This window comes from Rhinatrema bivittatum, chromosome 2 (genome assembly GCF_901001135.1).
Source record: "Rhinatrema bivittatum chromosome 2, aRhiBiv1.1, whole genome shotgun sequence".
NCBI classification, from domain to species: domain Eukaryota; kingdom Metazoa; phylum Chordata; class Amphibia; order Gymnophiona; family Rhinatrematidae; genus Rhinatrema; species Rhinatrema bivittatum.
Window position 1 is genome coordinate 816,148,337 of NC_042616.1, and position 23,609 is coordinate 816,171,945.

A 23,609-nucleotide genomic window follows, 5' to 3' on the forward strand; every position below is an offset into this window, starting at 1 on the left:
AAGAGGGGAAAACAAGCCCAGGAAGTTAGCCTCCGTCTATAAATGTTTTTATGGCCCTTTGGGACACATCCAACCCAGCAAAAAAGAGGGTTACACTTTGTAGCAGGTGTGCTGCATGGACACCGGGACAAATCAGCCACACAAGTGTCTGACGACATTTGATGGCACGGAGATAAGAAAGCTTTCCCAGAACGCAAAATATTGAAAAGGTTTTTCTGAGAACGCGCAGAGCCTGTCACCCCTAAGGGACTGGAGGGCTCGGGGGACTGGCACGGCGATACAGAGCCCGGCACCACCAGATTAATGGAGTTTAAATCTGGTTTGATTCAGTAGCAGAATTGCCTATGATGCCAGCTGGCGGGGGTCTTAGCAGCGCTTCCATGGGACCAGGAGTCTGTGTTCCTCTACAGAAGGACCATGCGAGCGAGCATCCCCGTGAAGCCTTTGGCCCCAGAGAGCTTCCTCCCCTGCTCCTTCCCTTTCCCATGACTTTTGTAATTCATGGGGGGGGGGGGGGCCCTGATTTAGGGCACTGTACAAGTGGGAACGTGAAAAGCTATCAGCTGGGGGGGGGGGGGGGGTCTGGTGTTCCTCTTCTCTGCACCGGCTTCGCAGAAGGAACGTGCGCCCGATGAGCCCCTGCCGCCCCTCCTTACCTGCAGGGTCAGCTCGGTCTTGTCCCTGTGCTTCACCATGCACTTGTCGTGCTCCGTGATCCTCCGGTTCAGCTCACAGTAGGCCTGCTGCAGCTGAGGAAGGAAAGGGGACGGGGAGGGGACGAGAACGGCATCAGCGGGGAGGGGGAAGAGACCTGTCCGGAGGGCAGAGCGTCGGCCCAAGATTAATGCGGTCCAGCGGCGTGACCCCCGACCCCGCGGCAAGATGACGTTTCCCAGCTAGGGGGGCGATTTTGTGAGGAAAACGCTGGGATTTCAAACCTCTCGGGAGTCCCGCACTTGGCCTGGGGTTAGGAACAGGTTATTAGGAGCCTGCACTGGGCCTGGGGTTAGGAACAGGTTATTAGGAGTCCCGCACTTGGCCTGGGGTTAGGAACAGGTTATTAGGAGCCCTGCACTGGGCCTGGGGTTAGGAACAGGTTATTAGGAGCCCTGCACTGGGTCTGGGGTTAGGAACAGGTTATTAGGAGCCTGCACTGGGTCTGGGGTTAGGAAGAGGTTATTAGGAGCCCTGCACTGGGTCTGGGGTTAGGAAGAGGTTATTAGGAGCCCTGCACTGGGTCTGGGGTTAGGAAGAGGTTATTAGGAGCCCTGCACTGGGTCTGGGGTTAGGAAGAGGTTATTAGGAGCCCTGCACTGGGTCTGGGGTTAGGAACAGGTTATTAGGAGTCCCGCACTTGGCCTGGGGTTAGGAACAGGTTATTAGGAGCCCTGCACTGGGTCTGGGGTTAGGAACAGGTTATTAGGAGCCTGCACTGGGCCTGGGGTTAGGAACAGGTTATTAGGAGCCTGCACTGGGTCTGGGGTTAGGAACAGGTTATTAGGAGCCCGCACTGGGTCTGGGGTTAGGAACAGGTTATTAGGAGCCCTGCACTGGGTCTGGGGTTAGGAACAGGTTATTAGGAGCCCTGCACTGGGTCTGGGGTTAGGAACAGGTTATTAGGAGCCCTGCACTGGGTCTGGGGTTAGGAACAGGTTATTAGGAGCCTGCACTGGGCCTGGGGTTAGGAACAGGTTATTAGGAGCCCGCACTGGGTCTGGGGTTAGGAACAGGTTATTAGGAGCCTGCACTGGGTCTGGGGTTAGGAACAGGTTATTAGGAGCCCTGCACTGGGTCTGGGGTTAGGAACAGGTTATTAGGAGCCTGCACTGGGTCTGGGGTTAGGAACAGGTTATTAGGAGCCCTGCACTGGGTCTGGGGTTAGGAACAGGTTATTAGGAGCCTGCACTGGGTCTGGGGTTAGGAACAGGTTATTAGGAGCCCTGCACTGGGTCTGGGGTTAGGAACAGGTTATTAGGAGCCTGCACTGGGTCTGGGGTTAGGAACAGGTTATTAGGAGCCCTGCACTGGGTCTGGGGTTAGGAACAGGTTATTAGGAGCCTGCACTGGGCCTGGGGTTAGGAACAGGTTATTAGGAGCCCTGCACTGGGTCTGGGGTTAGGAACAGGTTATTAGGAGCCCTGCACTGGGTCTGGGGTTAGGAACAGGTTATTAGGAGCCCTGCACTGGGTCTGGGGTTAGGAACAGGTTATTAGGAGCCTGCACTGGGCCTGGGGTTAGGAACAGGTTATTAGGAGCCCTGCACTGGGTCTGGGGTTAGGAACAGGTTATTAGGAGCCCTGCACTGGGTCTGGGGTTAGGAACAGGTTATTAGGAGCCTGCACTGGGTCTGGGGTTAGGAACAGGTTATTAGGAGCCCTGCACTGGGTCTGGGGTTAGGAACAGGTTATTAGGAGCCCTGCACTGGGTCTGGGGTTAGGAACAGGTTATTAGGAGCCCCGCACTGGGTCTGGGGTTAGGAACAGGTTATTAGGAGCCCTGCACTGGGTCTGGGGTTAGGAACAGGTTATTAGGAGCCTGCACTGGGTCTGGGGTTAGGAACAGGTTATTAGGAGCCCTGCACTGGGTCTGGGGTTAGGAACAGGTTATTAGGAGCCTGCACTGGGTCTGGGGTTAGGAACAGGTTATTAGGAGCCCTGCACTGGGTCTGGGGTTAGGAACAGGTTATTAGGAGCCTGCACTCACCCTGGGGTTAGGAACAGGTTATTAGGAGCCCGCACTGGGCCTGGGGTTAGGAACAGGTTATTAGGAGTCCCGCACTGGGTCTGGGGTTAGGAACAGGTTATTAGGAGCCTGCACTCACCCTGGGGTTAGGAACAGGTTATTAGGAGCCCTGCACTGGGTCTGGGGTTAGGAACAGGTTATCGGGAGCCTGCACTGGGTCTGGGGTTAGGAACAGGTTATTAGGAGCCCTGCACTGGGTCTGGGGTTAGGAACAGGTTATTAGGAGCCCGCACTGGGTCTGGGGTTAGGAACAGGTTATTAGGAGCCCTGCACTGGGTCTGGGGTTAGGAACAGGTTATTAGGAGCCCTGCACTGGGTCTGGGGTTAGGAACAGGTTATTAGGAGCCCCGCACTGGGTCTGGGGTTAGGAACAGGTTATTAGGAGCCCCGCACTGGGTCTGGGGTTAGGAACAGGTTATTAGGAGCCCTGCACTGGGTCTGGGGTTAGGAACAGGTTATTAGGAGTCCCGCACTGGGTCTGGGGTTAGGAACAGGTTATTAGGAGCCTGCACTGGGCCTGGGGTTAGGAACAGGTTATTAGGAGCCCGCACTGGGTCTGGGGTTAGGAACAGGTTATTAGGAGCCCGCACTGGGTCTGGGGTTAGGAACAGGTTATTAGGAGCCCCGCACTGGGTCTGGGGTTAGGAACAGGTTATTAGGAGTCCCGCACTGGGTCTGGGGTTAGGAACAGGTTATTAGGAGCCCCGCACTGGGTCTGGGGTTAGGAACAGGTTATTAGGAGCCCCGCACTGGGTCTGGGGTTAGGAACAGGTTATTAGGAGCCTGCACTGGGCCTGGGGTTAGGAACAGGTTATTAGGAGCCTGCACTGGGTCTGGGGTTAGGAACAGGTTATTAGGAGCCCGCACTGGGTCTGGGGTTAGGAACAGGTTATTAGGAGCCTGCACTGGGTCTGGGGTTAGGAACAGGTTATTAGGAGTCCCGCACTGGGTCTGGGGTTAGGAACAGGTTATTAGGAGCCCTGCACTGGGTCTGGGGTTAGGAACAGGTTATTAGGAGCCTGCACTGGGCCTGGGGTTAGGAACAGGTTATTAGGAGCCCTGCACTGGGTCTGGGGTTAGGAACAGGTTATTAGGAGCCCTGCACTGGGTCTGGGGTTAGGAACAGGTTATTAGGAGCCCTGCACTGGGTCTGGGGTTAGGAACAGGTTATTAGGAGCCCTGCACTGGGTCTGGGGTTAGGAACAGGTTATTAGGAGCCTGCACTGGGCCTGGGGTTAGGAACAGGTTATTAGGAGCCCTGCACTGGGTCTGGGGTTAGGAACAGGTTATTAGGAGCCCTGCACTGGGTCTGGGGTTAGGAACAGGTTATTAGGAGCCTGCACTGGGTCTGGGGTTAGGAACAGGTTATTAGGAGCCCTGCACTGGGTCTGGGGTTAGGAACAGGTTATTAGGAGCCCTGCACTGGGTCTGGGGTTAGGAACAGGTTATTAGGAGCCCCGCACTGGGTCTGGGGTTAGGAACAGGTTATTAGGAGCCCTGCACTGGGTCTGGGGTTAGGAACAGGTTATTAGGAGCCTGCACTGGGTCTGGGGTTAGGAACAGGTTATTAGGAGCCCTGCACTGGGTCTGGGGTTAGGAACAGGTTATTAGGAGCCTGCACTGGGTCTGGGGTTAGGAACAGGTTATTAGGAGCCCTGCACTGGGTCTGGGGTTAGGAACAGGTTATTAGGAGCCTGCACTCACCCTGGGGTTAGGAACAGGTTATTAGGAGCCCGCACTGGGCCTGGGGTTAGGAACAGGTTATTAGGAGTCCCGCACTGGGTCTGGGGTTAGGAACAGGTTATTAGGAGCCTGCACTCACCCTGGGGTTAGGAACAGGTTATTAGGAGCCCTGCACTGGGTCTGGGGTTAGGAACAGGTTATCGGGAGCCTGCACTGGGTCTGGGGTTAGGAACAGGTTATTAGGAGCCCTGCACTGGGTCTGGGGTTAGGAACAGGTTATTAGGAGCCCGCACTGGGTCTGGGGTTAGGAACAGGTTATTAGGAGCCCTGCACTGGGTCTGGGGTTAGGAACAGGTTATTAGGAGCCCTGCACTGGGTCTGGGGTTAGGAACAGGTTATTAGGAGCCCCGCACTGGGTCTGGGGTTAGGAACAGGTTATTAGGAGCCCCGCACTGGGTCTGGGGTTAGGAACAGGTTATTAGGAGCCCTGCACTGGGTCTGGGGTTAGGAACAGGTTATTAGGAGTCCCGCACTGGGTCTGGGGTTAGGAACAGGTTATTAGGAGCCTGCACTGGGCCTGGGGTTAGGAACAGGTTATTAGGAGCCCGCACTGGGTCTGGGGTTAGGAACAGGTTATTAGGAGCCCCGCACTGGGTCTGGGGTTAGGAACAGGTTATTAGGAGCCCCGCACTGGGTCTGGGGTTAGGAACAGGTTATTAGGAGCCCCGCACTGGGTCTGGGGTTAGGAACAGGTTATTAGGAGCCTGCACTGGGCCTGGGGTTAGGAACAGGTTATTAGGAGCCCGCACTGGGTCTGGGGTTAGGAACAGGTTATTAGGAGTCCCGCACTGGGTCTGGGGTTAGGAACAGGTTATTAGGAGCCCCGCACTGGGTCTGGGGTTAGGAACAGGTTATTAGGAGCCCCGCACTGGGTCTGGGGTTAGGAACAGGTTATTAGGAGCCTGCACTGGGCCTGGGGTTAGGAACAGGTTATTAGGAGCCCGCACTGGGTCTGGGGTTAGGAACAGGTTATTAGGAGCCCTGCACTGGGCCTGGGGTTAGGAACAGGTTATCGGGAGCCCCGCACTTGGCCTGGGGTTAGGAACAGGTTATCGGGAGCCCTGCACTGGGTCTGGTGGGATGCTGGAGTCCATTTTTCATGTCTGACCTCTTTCTGACAGCGCTCATGTTCCGTTGTCAGCTTGAGGACCTCATTTCTCATTCTGTGGTGTAGAAACATGAGTGTTATTACTGGCTTAAGCAGCATTCAACTTGACTGGTATAAACTGAAGCTGTTCTTTCGGGGACCCCCCTCAGGACTGCTCCACAACATAAAACACCTGGGTTCAATAGCTTTAGTCTTGCTCAGGGGCCACAGGTGCTCCTTCAAGAGCCTCTGCAGTGCAGGTCAGTGCCTCCTTAGGATTGACAAAAGTTTAGAACAACAAAGCAAATCTGAGACACTCTGTCTCTGGGGGACCCTCACAAAGCGACAGCACTGACCAGAGCCATCTTATTCAAAGGAAAATTAGTCTCTTACCTGATAATTTTCATTCCTGTAGTACCAAGGATCAGTCCAGACTGCTGGGTTATGCCTCCCCTCCAGCAGATGGAGTCAGAGAAAAGCTGAAAAGCACCCCATATAACCTGGTGTGCCACCTGCGATCCCTCAGTATATTTGATATCAAAGCAGAAGGAACTAAACAAACACTTCCGCCAAGTAATCAACCTGTTCAAACTTCAACCACTGACCAGATCAAGTAGCAACATTGCCCTAAAGACATAAACAAACCTGTCTCCCTATGTATTAAAATAGAAACGAACCTTAGAACAAGTTACCATATAATGTGCAACAATACTTAGTACCATAACCTGAAGATATAGATCACTGCAAGAAGCGAAGAAATCAGATAGAAACTCGAGCGGACTCTCCCGAAAATGACTTGGGCGGGCGTCTGGACTGATCCTTGGTACTACAGGAACGAAAATTATCAGGTAAGAAACTAATTTTCCTTTCCCTGTACGTACCAGGATCAGTCCAGACTGCTGGGATGTACCCAAGCCACCTTAAATCGGGTGGGACCCAGAGAGTCCCGCTCGAATCACGCTGCTCCCATAGGACTCAGTCGACTGGTCACGAACATCCAAGCGATAATGCCTAGCAAACGTATGTAAGGATTTCCAAGTGGCCGCCCTGCAAATCTCCTGGCAAGACACAAACTGGCTTTCAGCCCACAAAGCCGCCTGAGAACGCAGAGAGTGAGTCTTAAGCCCATCAGGAACAGACTTTCCGCAGCCAATGTATGTGGACACGATTGCGCTCTTCAACCAGCGGGCGATAGTTGTCTTGGATGCCTGAAGGACCCTTCTTGGGCCCATTCCACAACACAAACAAGTGATCCGACCTAGAAACTCATTAGTTACCTCCAAGTACCGCAGGAGTACTCGACGGACATCCAAACGCCTCAAGTCCCAACCTTGAGAAGTCCGGAGCTCCTCCTCCGTAAAGGAAGGCAATTCTACCGTCTGATTGACATGGAAGGCAGACACCACCTTAGGCAAGAAGGAAGGTACTGTGCGCAAGGACACTCCTGACTCAGAAATACGCAAGAACGGTTCCCTGCACGAAAGAGCCTGAAGTTCCGAAACGCGACGCGCTGACGAAATGTCCACTAGGAATACTGTCTTGAGTTAAATCCTTCAAGGTGGCCCTCTAAATAGGCTCAAAAGAGGCAGTGTAGAGACCACGGAGAACCAAGTTCAAGCTCCAGGAAGGACATGAAACCCTCACAGGGGGACGTAAATTCCTAACTCCTCACAAAAACCGAGCAACATCTGGGTGACACGCCAGAGAGGAACCTTCAATCCTGCCCCTCAGGCAGCCCAGCGCCGCCACCTGAACCCTAAGAGAACTGTAGGCCAAACCCTTCTTCAAACTGTCCTGTAAAAACGTACAGATATGCCCTACAGAAGCCTGTCGTGGCAAAATCTTTAACTCACTACACCATGAGTCAAAGTCCTTCCACACTCTAGCATAAGTAAGAGTAGTCGAGGATCTGCGCGCCTGAAGGAGGGTAGAAATAACTGCTTCTGGATAACCTCCCTCTCTTAATTGTCTCCGCTCATAAGCCAAGCTGCCAGACAAAAGCGATCCACCAGATCGAAAAATACTGGACCCTGGCAAAGGAGATTTGGGAGATGACAGAGACGCAGCGGTCCGTCCACTGCCAGACTGATGAGATCTGCGAACCACAGGCACCTTGGCCACTCTGGAGCCACGAGAATCACCAGACCCCGATGGGATTCTATGCACCTTAAAACCTTTCCCACCAGGGGCCACGGAGGAAACACATAAAGGAGGATGCGAGGAGGCCACAGAAGCACTAGTGCATCCACCCCTTCCGATCCGTGCTCTCGCCTTCGGCTGAAGAAACGTGCCACCTTGGCATTTAGTCGAGTTGCCATCAAGTCCAAGTGTGGAACCCCCCGTCGCTGAGTTATGAGATGCATCGCCTTGGCCAACAGCTCCCACTCTCCCGGGTCTAGGTTTTGCCGACTGAGATAATCCGCCTGAACGTTGTCCACGCCTGCAATATGAGTGGCCGCGCTGCGGGATAAATGGCGTTCCGCCCAGGTCATCAACAATGATGCTTCGGCCGCCACCGGATGACTTCTTGTGCCCCCTTGCCGGTTTATATATGCCACAGTGGTCGCGTTGTCCGATAGAACTCGCACCGCCCAACGGTGTACCATCGGGAGGAGTTGACGCAAGGCCAGACGTACTGCCCTTGTCTCCAGACGATTGATGGACCAAGTGGCCTGTCGAGGGGACCACTTCCCCTGCACCGCTCGGGAATGACACAGCCCCCCAGCCGGATAAACTGGCATCAGTCGTCACGACTATCCAAGGGGAGGTTCTAAGTCCACCCCTTGCAGAAGATGGTCCGGGATCAACCACCAAGCGAGACTGAACTGGGCCGGTTCCAGCAATGGTAACAGCATGTCGTAGTCCTCAGACCTGGGATCCCAGTAGTAAAGAAGTGCTCTCTGTAAAGGCCGCATATGCACAACGGCCCATGGTACCATTTCCAGAGTAGACGCCATATGTCCAATGACTTGTAAATAATCCCAGGCCGTAGGTAACAGCAGGTCCAACAGGTTTTGCACTTGCGCCATCAGATTGACCATCCGCTGATGTGGCAGGAATACTTTGCCCACCGAAGTATCGAACCAGGCTCCCAGGAACTCCAATTGCTGAGTCGGTTTTAGATGGCTCTTCGTGAAGTTGATTACCCCAACCTAGCTTCTGAAGTTGCTCCACCACCGACCCAAACCGCACCGCTTGCACAATGCTTCCGACTTTGCCCGGATGAGCCAATCCGGGAGAAAGGGATGTACCAGTATCCCTTGATGGTGTAGAAAGGCTGCTACGACCACCAGAACCTTGGTGAAAACTCTGGAGGCAGTCGCTAACCCGAACGGAAGGGCACAAAACTGAAAATGGTCCCCCAACACCATGAACCTCAGGAATCTCTGATGAAGCTCCTGTATTCCAATGTGGAGATACGCCTCAGTTAGATCCAAAAGAAGCCAAAAATTCTCCCTTGTGGACGGCCGCAATAACAGACCGCAGCATCTCCATGCGAAAATGCGGAATGCTTAAGGCCCTGTTGACCCGCTTTAAATTCAAGATCGGCCTGAACGTGCCTTCCTTCTTTGGCACCACGAAGTATATGGAATACCGGCCAGTCCGACGTTCGGCCGGTGGAACTGGGATCACCGGGGCGGTGATCCCAGTTCCGCAACCGGTCCAAAGTTTGCAATAACTAGCTGCTTCGCCGGAGGACCGCATGGCGACCCCAGAAACAGATCCCGGAGCGGACGATCAAAATCCAAAACGTAACTGTGACTTATAACGTCGAGGACCCACTGGTCTGAGGTTATCTTGACCCATTCCTCCTGAAATAGGGACAACTGACCCCCGATGCGAGGAAGGGAGGAATGGGCCGGCGCGTCTTCATTGTGCAGCTTTGTTGGGGGTAAATGTCTGCGAGGATCCTGACCGCTTAGGCCGTCTGCCACGAAAGGAAGGTGTCCAAGATTGTGACCTCAACGCCTGCTGTCTCTAGGGAAAGGAACCACCCCTCCCCATACGGAACCGGCGCTGTCCCCGAAACCGGCCCCTGGAATTCCAGAAGGTTCGAGACTGTTGGGGCTTGCCCTCGGCCAACTTATAAACCTTGTTGTCCCCCAAGTCCTTGATGAGTTGATCCAGCTAGTCACCAAACAGCAACTTTCCCCTGAAGGGAAAAGAACCCAAACATGACTTAGAAGCATCTGCCGCCCAGCGACGGAGCCAAAGCAACTGCCTGGTGGATACTGCAGAAGACATAGTGCAAGCTGAAATCCGCAGGAGATCATATAAGGCATCCGCTGTGTAGGCGACCACAGCCTCCACACAGTTGGCCTGCTCTGCTTCGTCCGGCGGAAGATCCTGGGCTGTAAGCAATTGATGAACCCAGTGAAGTGTGGCCCGCTGCACGAGGCTGCTACAGACAGCCGCCCGGACCCCTAATGCCGAAACCTCAAAAATGCGCTTCAATAAGATCTCCATCTTCCGGTCCTGGAGATCCTTCAGCGCTATACCCCCTGTCACGGGAATGGTAGTATGCTTTATCACAGCTGTGACCGCTGAATCCACTGTGGGAATCTTGAGAAGGTCCAAGGACTCAGTCGGTAGGGGGTACAACTTATCCATGGCCCTGCTAACCCACAAGGAAGCTTCTGGAAGATCCCATTTCTTAGAGACAATCTGGAACAATTTGGGATGAAATGGAAAAGTTTGCGGGGGGGTCCCGAAGACCCGCCAGAGCCACATCCCCCATGGAAGTGTCCGCTTCCTGGTGTGGTGCCGGGATTTCCAGCTCCTTCAAAACGTGCGGGATCAAATAGTTTAGCTCGTCCTTGCCAAATAAGCGAAGAACCTGGGGGTCATCCCCCTCCATGGATACCTGAACGTCCAAATAGCCACCTCCGGCTGTGTCTGGAATGTCCGGAGAGGGATCCGGGGCCTCCGGAATCCCCACACCCCCCTGTGGACGGGGACAACGAGCCCCCGCTTTCCCCTGATCCGGGGCTGTCCTGGGGATCTTAGGTGGAGAGGGACCAGCCGCCTCTGAACCCGCATCTGCCTCTAAGAAAGCTTTGTGCATTAAAAGCACAAACTGCGAGGAAAACGGGACTGGCCTTTTAAAGGTGTCCCCCGTGGGTCGGGAGGGAGGGGGGGGCCCAAGGGGCTCCAAAATCGGGTGTACTCTGCGGGCTTAGGGCCGGCGGAGAGGGAGGAGGGGAATCCTCCTCCAACGCTGTCCCTTCTGACGGCAACGTGCTCAAAATGGCCGCCGCCTCCTCTATGGGAGGCGGGGCTGCCGACCGGGGCCCAGAAACTCTCCGCGGCCGGGCCGAAGAAGAAGAAGAGCTGCGGGCAGCGCTCGGCCCCCGAGAGGGTCCCTCGCCCCCGGGAAGACATCGGGAGCAGAGACCCTCTCGGGAGAGTCACGCCCCCGCCCCCCCCACAAGCCGTGCAGGCCGAAGATCGCGGCATGAAGAGGCGGGAAGGAGAAATGCAGGAAAGCGTGCCAAAAAGTAAAGGACTGCCCCTAAGTTAGAGAAATGCGCCGGGTGAACCAGCCAGCCCCTCCGGAGTCCCGGGACTGAAGCACGGCAGGCCGGGGCTGAAATCGACGAGCGCACTGCCTGTCACCAACAGGACTCACGTGTCAGACTGATCACTTTATTTATTTTTAATAGAACAATGTCCCCGCTCCTTATAAGCCCCCTTCAGAGGAAACCCTCTGGAATACTTCAACTGTGGGGGGAGGGTGACCGCCCCACCGGTAAGCTCTCCCCCTGGGCCTATCTAGCTCCGGGTATATGGTCTTAGGGCATTGCCCTGCTAAGCCTGCCCGTAATCCTGCCCCCTCGCTGCGCGAGTAACACGAAAGAAAATACTAACTTCCCTTAAAACTTCCTTTTTTTTTTTTTTTTTTTTACAGATGGAACAAACTAGTTGATCTAGTCAGGGTTACTTCAATGAAAAACTGAAAAACCTGTATAACCAATGTAGAAATGCAGAAAGACCAGGACTGCAGGTTATGCCTCAATCTGCTGGAGTCAGAGAAAATACTGAGAGATCGCAGGTGGCACACCAGTATATCTAGGGGGTGCTTTTCAGCTTTTCTCTGACTCCATCTGCTGGAGGGGAGGCATAACCCGGCAGTCTGGACTGATCCTGGTACATACAGGGAACAGCAAATTCAACAATACAACTAAAATCCTGCCTTACCTCTCTGTCCTCTGTCTCTCCTATCCCATGGTCTGACAACTTGATTATCAGTGCTCATGTTTTCTTCCCTCAGCCTCTCTCTCTGGCTTCTGTCCACATCCTCTCATTCAGGACTTGGACAACGCACTCTTCCCGGTCTCTCTCCCTTCTTCCCTTCCAGACCCTTCTGACTTCCAGATGCTGGGACCATTTTGGCCACCTTTCTCTTTAATTCAGCTCCATCTTCCTTGTGATTCCCTCTGTCCTTCCACAAATTCCTCTCCACCCATAGTGGACCCAGTTCGCAGCCTAATCCCTCTGATCCATAACAGTGTCTTTAATTTTCAGAGCTGAATTGGCAATGGGGTGAAAGCTGGTAGCCTCCCCTTCACCCCTCTAATCTCCATTAATTTGACATTTTCTTACTGCCCTAACACATGGACCACCAATATGAAAATTGGTTTTTACCTGCTAATTTTCGTTCCTGTAGTACCACAGATCAGTCCCAGACTCCTGGGTTTTGCCTCCGCTCTAGCAGATGGAGACAGAGAGAACATTTACCGACACTTGTACCTAACCCAGTGTGCCACCTGCAGTCCCTCAGTACAGACGTGATCCCAAGCCACAATGACAGTAACAATCATAACTTGCTCCCCTCCAATGAGCTGGAAGAAAGTGAAGTTGCCCATAAAGACAATGGAAAACTTATTTCTCAAATTTAACATAAGCGATCAGCACTGAAAAACGTCCAACTTGCACTATATACAGATCTGTCCAGACTCCTGGGATGTACCTAAGCTGTCCTTAACATGGGTGGGACCCAGATAGTTCCGCTCATAGAACACACTCACCAAAGCTCATGGAAGCTGGAGCCCCGACAGCCAAGTGATGATGCCTAGCAAAAGTGTGCAATGACTTCCCAGTAGCCACCCTGCAGGCTTCATATGGAGGTACCTGTTGTGACTCAGCCCAGGCGTTTGCCTGAGAACATGTTGAATGCATGTGACGCTTTCACCGGTCCATACACCATCTGCTTGTGTCCGTTCCCAGGTCCAAACCTTGACCGAGCTTCTTATCTTAAAAGTCCCCAGGTGGGATTTGAACCCTCACCACCTGGATGGAAGGCAGATGCCTTCCCCACTGAGCCAGCAACTCACTTTCCAACCACTGGCTTCAGAAGTCCCTCTCAAAGTCCATAGTTCAAAGTCCAGCCCCACTGGGCCTAACTGCCACCCTCCCTCCGTACCTCTGGGACCTCAACCCTTCCCCAGCGGTACAGCCACCGAACGGCAGTTCTCCAGGCAAAGTATCCTTGTCATACGTCCAACAACAGAAGTCCCCGCACTCACCTTCTCTGTGATAGTTGCGGCAGTCCTGCACACGGTCGGGGAATGTCCAGCCTCGAAGTCTCCCAGAGCAGACAGTAAATCCGATCCTTCCTCCTCAGTCCCCTGCAGGAGACTGAGACTGCTCTACTAGGGAGTCCTTTTTATCCTGTGGAAACTCCTCCTCCTCTGCCCACTGATTGGCTCTGGGGAGGTCCCACCCTTAATCCCCCACACCTGTGGTTCCTCTGTCCTTGTAACATCCGGGGGAAGGAATCAAGGGACGTCTCTAGCCTGGTGTTGCTGTATTTTCCTTCCCCCCCTTTCCCTTGAATCTTTGGTTCCTAGCTTTATTCTTCCTATCTTAGTCTAGCATAGTGACCCCGTCACAATGCACCAGGTGCCCTTTAGAAATGTAAGTCTACTTGATCGCTTCCTTCAAGCCACCATGCAATTATAGCCTTAGAAGCCTTTCTTCCCCTTCTTTGGAACCCTCCACAGAACAAAGAGGTGATCTGATCTATGGAAATCATTAGTGACCTTTAGATATCTCAATAATACACGCCTCCCATCTAAGAACCTAAGCTCCCTCACATGAGATACAGAGTAAGCCAAATCCGTAAAAGCTGGAAGTTCCACTGTCTGAGTAAGATGGAACTCCGAGACTACATAGGAAGAAAAGAAGGCACCAAGCATAAAGCTACCCCCGAATCCAACATCCGTAGGAAGGGATCTCGACTTGACAGCACCTGGAGCTCCAAAATTCTCCTGGATGAACCAATAGTCACCAAGAAAACCACTTTAAGAGTCAAGTCCTTAACCGGAGCCCTCTTTAGTGGTTCAAACAGAGCCTCACACAATCCTCTAAGAACTAGATTCAGATTCCAAGATGGACAAATGTTCCGCACCAGAGGACACACGTCCCACTGCCGCTCCTTGTGACCTTGGGCAAGTCACTTTACCCTTCGTTGACTCAGGTTTAAACTTAGGTTATAAGCTCTCTGGGGATAGAGAAATACCTACAGTACCTGAATGCAATCCCCTTTGAAGTGCCAAAAAACGGAATATAAAAATCTAAATAAATAAACAAGTTCTCAGATCCCCGAAGGAACCGTATAACATCCAGATGTGTGGTCAAAGAAACATAGAAACACCTAGAAATGAAGGCAGAAAAAGACCAAAAGGCCCTTCCAGTCTGCCCGGCAAGCTCCCACACTTATTTTCCCATACTTATCTGTTTCACCGACCACCAAGTTCAGGGCCCTTGTTGGTAACTGCTTGATTCAAATTTCCTGTCACCCCCTGCTGTTGATGCAGAGAGTAATGTTGGAGTTGCATCAAAAGTGAAGCATAAGGCTTAAAGGATACCCTTGTACCCTACCCCGGAGACAACCCAATGTTGCTACCTGGAGTCTCAGAGAGTTAAAGGCCAGTTCCTTAACCAGAACCTTCCTGTAGAAAAGTCAAAATATGTGACACTGTAGCCTGAACAGCCTGAAGATGCACTCCATCAACAGCAACCCAAAACTCTGAGACCCTCCAAATTCGCACATATGTCAAGGATGTAAAAGGTTGCCTAGCCTGCAATAAGGTGGAAATAACTGCTTCAGAATATCCTCTGTCTCAGTCGTCTCCTCTCAGAAGCAAAGCCACGAGACAGAAGTGAGCCGCCTGACCTGAAAATATTGGGCCTTGGTAGAGAAGAGTCGGCCTAAGTCCGAATCTCAGCAGCCTGTCTGTGGCCATATTGATCAGTTCTGAGAATTATAGTTGACATGGCCACTTTGGAGCTACCAGGATCACATTGCCTGGATGTTTCTCTATCCACCATAATCCTTTGTTCACCAGAGGTCATGGAGGGGAGACATAAAGAATAATCCCTTGAGTCCACAGCAGTACCAGAGCATCAATTCCTTCCATCCCGTGCTCTCTTCGGAAGCTGTAAAACCGCAATACCTTGGTGTTCTCTTTGGTCATCATTAAGTCCATATAGGGATACCCCATCTTCCATGAATGAGACACATCGCTGCCTCCAATAGCTCCCATTCACCGGGGGTCTAACTTTCTCTGACTGAGAAAATCCACCTGAACATTGTCCATTCTGGCAATGTGAAATGCCGCCAGCTGCTCCAAGTGCTGCTTTGCCCAGAAAATCAACTCCCGGGCTTCTTGCACCACCAACTGATTCTTGGTTCCACCTGTCAGTTGATGTAAGCCACCATCTTTGCATTGTCCGACATGACCCGTACTGGCTGGCCATGTACCTGGGGCAGACAGGCAAGCAACATGAAATGCACCAATCTAGTCTCTGAGTGATAGAGCATGAGACCTCCAGTTTCGACCACTGGCCCTGCGCCGACTGATCTTGACACACCGCCCTCCATCCAGAAAGGTTTGCATCAGTTGTGACTATTACCCAATTCACAACCTCCAATTCCAAACCACGCTCGAGACTGATGCAAGTAAGCCACCACAGAAGACTGTCCCTGGCTGCCCCCTCTAACAGAAGAGCAAAACAAAACTCTTCCAATAACAGATTCCAGCATGAGAGAAGAGCCCCCTGCAGAGGTCACATATGCCCAATCCATTAATTCCAATGTTGATGCCATAGAACCCAGGACCTGTAAATAATCCCAGACTCTGGGCACGGAAAGCTCTAACAGATGCCGAATCTGACTCTGCAATTTCAGCATTCTCTCTCCATATACTCCAGCATTTGAAAGAGGACTAAATGGCTCTTTGCTAGGTTTACCACCAATCCTAGAGACTTCAATTGCAACAGTATCTTTTGTACTGATTGTTGACAGAGGTCCTCTGATTTCGCACGAATATGCCAGTCGTCCATACACAGATGCACCAACACACCCTCCTTTTGCAATGCGGCCACTACCACCATCATCACCTTGGTGAAGGTATGAGGAGCCATTGCCAGTCAAACGGAAAGCAATGGCTCTTAAGACCATGAACCTCAAGAATCTCTGGTACTCCTGCCTGAAAGCTATGTGCAGATACGCCTCTGTCAAGTCGAGAGATGCCAAGAACTCTGCCTTGAGTACCGCTGCTATGATGGACCTCAGAGTTAGACTTCAGAGTCTCCATGCAGAAACGGGAAACCTTGAGAGCTGTATTTACCTTCTTTACATCCAATATCGGCTGAAACATCCCTTCCTTTTTTTTTTCAGAACCACAAAATGGATGGAATATAGGAAAATTGCCCCCAGGACATTCCACTGAAGGCCAAATCACTCTTGAATTGGATGCACAACTCATATTGACCTCTGGCCACACTGAGCATGTTCAGGGTCTGAGCCAACAGACTCAGCAAGACATCTCTGTGAAAAAGGGAAAAATCTGATTTAGTCCAATGCGGCTCTCAATCAGATGTAATTTCTCTCTCTTCTAGAGGTGAGAGAGCTAATTTCCCATCGGAATCCTCCGGTCTCTCATGATCCACAGCCCCTTGAACATTACCAGGGACAGCCTCCCTGCGGCGTTTGCCCGCCATGACTGCAAATGGGAGGCCCAAGCACGCAAACCCCACACAGTAGGTTGCTTCTCCTTCACTGGGTGCCCCCGCAGAAAGGTCTGCAGGCCCTGGAAACATTTCACCCAAGAGGAGGAGGATGGATTTATACCGGAGCCCACAGGCTCAACCTTGCTCTCTCCAACATTTCTTTCTGCCATCGGGAACAAGGGAGGAGGAGAACTGATTGTGCCGTGCCTCCCACGCCACTCCCCTCCAGAGACACTATATGCTGAGGGGATGTCCAAGCATGGACAAATGCTGTAGGAGTCAAATCGCTTTGAGCATTCAAACAACGCTGACAGAAACGCAAAGAGAGTGAGGACTGAATTGTTCTGACGGCAAGCCTCACAGAAAGCAAGGCGCTTGGACTTGTTCTTCCCTGGCGCCAAGCTCTCCTACACGTTGGCTCTAGGTTGCCTCCTGCGTGCACACCAATGCCATGCAGGAGTAGGCATGCACCCGTCCAGGACGCACAGAAATACGCACTGAAGACTGTTGCGGTCATACACACACAAGAACATGCACAAATTTGCACTCATCTAGGCCTCACTCGTACACGCACAATAATCCGTGCAAATACACACTCAAGTTTTGGTCGTGGTCTTATGCGCACAAGTGCCTGTGCAAATATGTGCACCAGTCTAGGTCGCAATCTTACACACACAAGTACCTAGGCACATACAGGGGCAAGTACCTGTGCAAATACACACTCGAGTCTAAGTTGCAGATGTACGTGTTCAAATCTTGGCCATGGCCTTACGTGCACAGATCCCTGCGCATGCTACCGCCACACAGCGAGAATTCAGGCGCACACCTGTGCACATGGGAAAAGAACCACCACTGAGGCCTACCACGTGGCAAAGCAAAGCCTGTCCGCACCTTCAGCACATTTAGGCCCGGATCCGTTCAACATCCGGCACCGAAAATTACCAAAGGCCCGAAGAGCTTCTCAACTGCTCAGGCCTCTTGACCGGATGAAAATCCCTGGAGATTGGGGCAGAGAGCCAGCATCCCTTGCTGCCTGTTCCGCTAAACAAGCTTTGCGCATAAGCAAAATAAAACCTTGAGTAGACCTCTACCAGAATCAGAGACTCCTCCTTGGTGCAAGTGCCTCTCTGCATCTCCATGGGACAGGATTCCCCTGCCTCTTTTGTCGATGCTTCCAACACTGCTAGGGAATTGAAAATGGCTGCCGTTCCTGAGCTGACGCGGAAAGCCTCAGCGCCAGACCCCGTCACCCGCGAGGCTCGTTTAGCCATCTGTCCAGCACTTGGCTCCCCCGCAGTGCCTTCCCCACCAGGGATGCACACAGAATACGAGCTGAATTTCGGTGCGACCTCGAGTCTGCATATGAACGGCACTGTCTGCCTTGGGTCATTGCCACGTGGCCCGAGTAGCGCACTACTATCTCCTTCCCATTTACCTGAGCCTCAGAAGACCCACAGGTAACCAGCTCTGCAGCAGCGATCAAGGCCCCGAATGTCTGGCACAGCAATTCTGCTGCCTCCCAGTCACTCTTGCTTGCTTTTTTGTTTAAAAACAAACTTTAAAACTGCATCCACTGCTATAACTAGTCCCAGAACAGAATACAATACTTCCCTGCTCAGACGGGACCCGAAATGCAGAGCTGCCAGCGGAACCAACGCTGCCTCATGGGACATGAGGGATCTGGACCACCAGATATACCCCCCCACAGAATCTCGGAGCGAGCTGCCATAACACCATCCTGCGAGGAACTGGACCTCTCGCTTCTCTTTCTTTTTTTTTATGTGCTCCAGACTGCAGGCTTTACACCATCTCCCATCTGCTGGAGACCGAGAAATACCGAGGGACTGCAGGTGGCACCCTGGGGTTATGCACAGTGTCAGTGAAGCTTTCTCTGTCTCCATCTGCTGGCAGGGAGGCAAAACCCAGGAGTCTGGACTGATCTGGGTACCTACAGGGAGCTCAATTATTTTCCTCTGCTAATCACCCTTAGCGAGTCTTTATCTTCAATACCCCTCTGCTGCTTCCTTTCCCTCTCCCCCACCATCTTTCTCTGCTGTTTTCTCATCAAGATCTCATTGTTCCTTCCTCCTCTGTTCTTCACCCTGCCCATAGCTTGTCTTCTCCTCTCTCCTCTTTCCTTTCCTTCATTCCATAGTCTTTCCCTCCAGGAAGCCTCTTATTCTTATCACCAATTCTTACCTTGATTCTTCTTAAAAATATTGAGCGGTTTCTGCCCTTCATTCTATCTCTTCTTCCTTTCTCCCTCTCTTCTGGTGGCGCTCTTGCTGCCTCTGCCGTTATCTGTCTCATTCTAAAGGAGCATTCCTCAAAGCCTACAGCCTGTGTCCAGCTATCGACTCTCTTCTCTCCAAGGTTCTTGTGGTGGATGCCATCTACCAACAGTCCCTTGACTTCCTTTTGTCTACTGACACGATGGATCCTTGTCCATCTAGCTTCAGATCACGCCACTCCACTGGGCTTTTCCTCTCACACCTGTTTAACCACCTCCACACAGATATCTTTTCCCAATCTTTTACTACTCTACTACTTCAACAGTCTACTGCATATGTCCCCCTACCATCCCTTCTTCCCTCCTCTCTTGTCACTCTGGGTTTCTCTGGGTAGGTCTATCTATAATTGGCTCACTTCCTACCTTTTGGTCCGTTCTTTCAAGATCCTTGCTAACAATTTATATTCCAATCTTCCCTCTCTGTTAGTGGTCCACAAGGTTCTCTTCTTGGTCCTCTGCTCCACGCTATATCTACCCACAGGCTGGGAGCTCTCAACTCCTCCTCCTCTTTCACTCAAATATGGATGAAACTGATCTGCTTCTGTTTCTAACACCTCTCCCTTTCCATGTCAACTCAACTTCCTTCCTGTCTATCCATGGTTGTTTCCGGAATGCACTTCCACTTTTTCATGCTGAATCTAGCAGAGACTGAAATTCTCTATCTCCCTGTCTCTGCTCTTATTTACTTGCTCAGCTCTAGATTTTTATGGCTATTGACTGACCCCCCATGCCTTCCCTGAGACATACAAAATTATTGGGGTCGCTATATTCCCTTCTCTCTCTACTTACGTTCACACACGCCAATCTGTTCCTTCCTCTGCTACCAACTGTTTAATATTCAAAAGTTCCAGCTCTTCCTGCCCTTTCACGACCATCATCTCCTCCTACATCCCTGAATTGCCGTGACAGCCTCCTAACTGGCCACTCTTAAGACCTCACTCTTTCCACTCCCGTTGCTCCAGAATTTTCCTTCTGTTCCTGAGTTAATCCATGGATCTTGCTCACATGCTCCTCAGTACACCTTGAGCTAAACAAGTATCCTCATGCTTCCACATCTTCCCTCTCTTAGCACCCTTCTGTTGAAATAAATGACTTCCTAATAACCCAAGAAAACCCAAACTTCCAGGCTCTGTTAAAAAGCCATTTCTTCAGGCTCAGCTTCTCACTAATGCCTAAACCATCTGTTCTTACAGTCGACTATTCTATTCTGTACCGGTTTGTAGAGTCCCCTGTGCTCCAACTCCCTGGGCAGGAAATCATATAAAAGCTGAAAATATATAATAAAGAAATAAGAAAAAAAAAAAGGATAAGGAGGTGGTGAGGGGGCAAAACTTCTACTGAAATTCAAGAAAACCCAGGATGAGAATGGAGGATCCTAGACTGTGCAGGGAGTGAGGGGTAAAGCTTGGGATAAGCACAGAGGATCCTTAGCTGTGAGGGAGTGAGGGGTAAAGCTTGGGATAAGCACAGAGGATCCTTAGCTGTGAGGGAGTGAGGGATAAAGCCTGGGATAAGCACAGAGGATCCTTAGCTGTGGGGGAGTGAGGGGTAAAGCCTGGGATAAGCACAGAGGATCCTTAGCTGTGGGGGAGTGAGAGGTAAAGCCTGGAATAAGCACAGAGGATCCTTAGCTGTGGGGGAGTGAGGGGTAAAGCCTGGGATAAGCACAGAGGATTCTTAGCTGTGGGGGAGTGAGGGGTAAAGCCTGGGATAAGCACATTGGATCCTTAGCTGAGGGGGAGTGAGAGGTAAAGCCTGGGATAAGCACAGAGGATCCTTAGCTGTGGGGGAGTGAGGGGTAAAGCTTGGGATAAGCACAGAGGATCCTTAGCTGTGGGGGAGTGAGGGATAAAGCTTGGGATAAGCACAGAGGATCCTTAGCTGTGGGGGAGTGAGGGGTAAAGCCTGGGATAAGCACAGAGGATCCTTAGCTGTGAGGGAGTTAGGGGTAAAGCCTGGGATAAGCACAGAGGATCCTTAGCTGTGGGGGGACTGAGGGGTAGAGCCTGGGATAAGCACAGAGGATCCTTAGCTGTGGGGGAGTGAGGGGTAAAGCCTGGGATAAGCACAGAGGATCCTTAGCTGTGAGGGAGTGAGGGGTAAAGCCTGGGATAAGCACAGAGGGTCCTTAGCTGTGGGGGAATGAGGGGTAAAGCCTGGGATAAGCACAGAGGATCCTTAGCTGTGAGGGGTAAAGCCTGGGATAAGCAGAGAGGATCCTTAGCTGTGAGGGAGTGAGGGGTAAAGCCTGGGATAAGCAGAGAGGATCCTTAGCTGTGGGGGAGTGAGGGGTAAACTGTGGAACATGCATAGAAGAAGATCCTTAGTTGCAAAAGTGAGGGGAAAGTCATGGTTAATGGCATCTGTGCTTTTGCATCAGGACGTAAGTTGTGCAGACTACATGAGCCTTCAGTCCCTATCTGCCATCATATTCTACGTTTCTATGAAACTTTTACCCCTTGCTGAATGATCCCTTCACTCTTCTACCCCATTCTCTCTGCCTCTCCCAAACTCTTACTCCTGACCTCTAGCTCTGCTAATACTTCCAGCCTTCAAGCCCTCTGTAGAAGGATTACTCACCGGTCTGTGTCTGCATCTTTCATCCTTTGTTCCTCAAGTGCCCTTCTTTGCTTCTCAGCTTCCATCTTCTGTAGCATGGAGTCTGTTAGGGAGGTGTCCCAGGAACGCAGAACATCAGAGAGACTGTCCAAAGAGGACACCTAGGATAACCCAGCAACAGCTACATCATCTTCCAACCAGCGTCAACCATGGGGAGACACTGTCCCAAGAAGTCATCTATGGCAATCCGGCACCAAATATATCATCTACCACCCAGACTCAACCATGAGGCAACACTATCAAAAGAGGATGCCTAACATAACACCACAATAAATTCAGCACCCATCTCCCAGAGTCAACTGTAGGGAGACATCGTCCAAAGAAGTCACATAACGTTACACAGCAACAAATACAGCACCTATCTCCCGGAGTCAACTGTAGGGAGACATCGTCCAAAGAAGTCACATAACGTTATACAGCACCTATCTCCCGGAGTCAACTGTAGGGAGACATCGTCCAAAGAAGTCACATAACGTTACACAGCAACAAATACAGCACCTATCTCCCGGAGTCAACTGTAGGGAGACATTGTTCAAAGAAGTCACATAACGTTACATAGCAACAAATACAACACCTATCTCCTGGAGTCAACTGTAGGGAGACATCGTCCAAAGAAGTCACATAACATTACACAGCAACAAATACAACACCTATCTCCTGGAGTCAACTGTAGGGAGACACTGTCCAAAGAAGTCACATAACGTTACACGGCAACAAATACAGCACCTATCTCCAGGAGTCAACTGTAGGGAGACATCGTCCAAAGAAGTCACATAACGTTACACGGCAACAAATACATCACCTATCTCCTGGAGTCAACTGTAGGGAGACAAAGTACAAAGAAGTCACATAACGTTACACGGCAACAAATACAGCACCTATCTCCTGGAGTCAACTGTAGGGAGACATCGTCCAAAGAAGTGTCATAACGTTACACAGCAACAAATACAGCACCTATCTCCTGGAGTCAACTGTAGGGAGACAAAGTACAAACAAGTCGCATAACGTTACACAGCAACAAATACAGCATCTATCTTCCGGAGTCAACTGTAGGGAGACATCGTCCAAAGAAGTCACCTAACAGAACACAACAACAAATTCAGCAACCATCATCTGGAGTCAACTGTTGGGAGACACTGTCCATAGAGGTCATCTAATGTAGCACATTAACAAATACAGCACTCATCATCTGGAGTCAGCTGTATGAAGAAGCTGTCCAAAGCAGATACATAAATTCAACACAGCTGCAAACAGAGTACCCATGACCTGGTGTCAGCCATTAGGAGAGACTATCCAAAGAGGACATCTAAATGTACAGTACAATAGCAACTAAAATGTCATCCATCACCTGACATCAACCATAGGGGAACTCTGTCCAAAGAAGACAAATAAACAAAACATAGCAGCAAATAGAGCTCCCATCTCCTGGAGTCCAACCTTAGGGAGACACAATCTAAAGAAGATACCTAATGTAACAGAACAACAAATACAGCACCCATTATCTAGAGTGAACTATAGAGAGACACTGTCCAAAGAGGACACCTAACATAATACAGCAGCAAATACAGCACTCCTCACCCCGAGTCAACCACAGGGAGACAACGTCCAAAGACGACACCTAATACAACAACAAATACAACACTCATCTCCCAGAATCAACTGTAGGGAGACACTGTCCAAAGAAGACATGCGTATGCAACACAACAACAAACAGAGCATCTCCATTAAATGGAAATCTATATCATGAAAATATTCATTAGGGATATCCTGAAAACCTAACCTTTTGGTGCCCCTAGAGGGCTGGGAGTGAAGGCTACTACCTTATAGGAATTCCCATTGGTGAGGGGGGATTGAGAGGCATGGTACAGATCTGGATTGGAAATAGGATGTTGCTAAAATCTTATGCTCGTGCTCCCTACTTGTTCAGGGGTTGTGCCATCATCTGCATGGATCCTGGGGTCCGCACCATACTGCAAAAGCATTTCAAGTGCAGCCAAGTGAGCTCCAAATGCTGCACGGTACAGGGGCGTCCTGCCAAAAGCACCCTATGGTAAAGCACATCGACAGGACTTAGATGTAGTGTCAGTCATCAGAAAAGAAAGACCTGCTGCC

General features: G+C 51.2%; 1 protein-coding gene across 3 annotated transcripts in view; it reads right to left on the minus strand.

Annotated features, from left to right (window-relative positions):
* Window positions 1–23,609, minus strand: part of IQANK1 (IQ motif and ankyrin repeat containing 1) — a 129,233-nt gene that overhangs the window by 41,298 nt on the left and 64,326 nt on the right. For 2 of the 3 annotated variants that reach the window (XM_029592277.1, XM_029592278.1), the window contains exons 7-10: window positions 23,417–23,542; window positions 21,459–21,598; window positions 5,594–5,648; window positions 657–749 (exon numbers count right to left, since the gene is read on the minus strand). In XM_029592277.1, the coding sequence (XP_029448137.1) occupies window positions 657–749; window positions 5,594–5,648; window positions 21,459–21,598; window positions 23,417–23,542 (414 nt within the window). The remainder of the gene's footprint in view (window positions 1–656; window positions 750–5,593; window positions 5,649–21,458; window positions 21,599–23,416; window positions 23,543–23,609) is intronic. The other variant, XM_029592279.1, reaches the window with a different exon arrangement.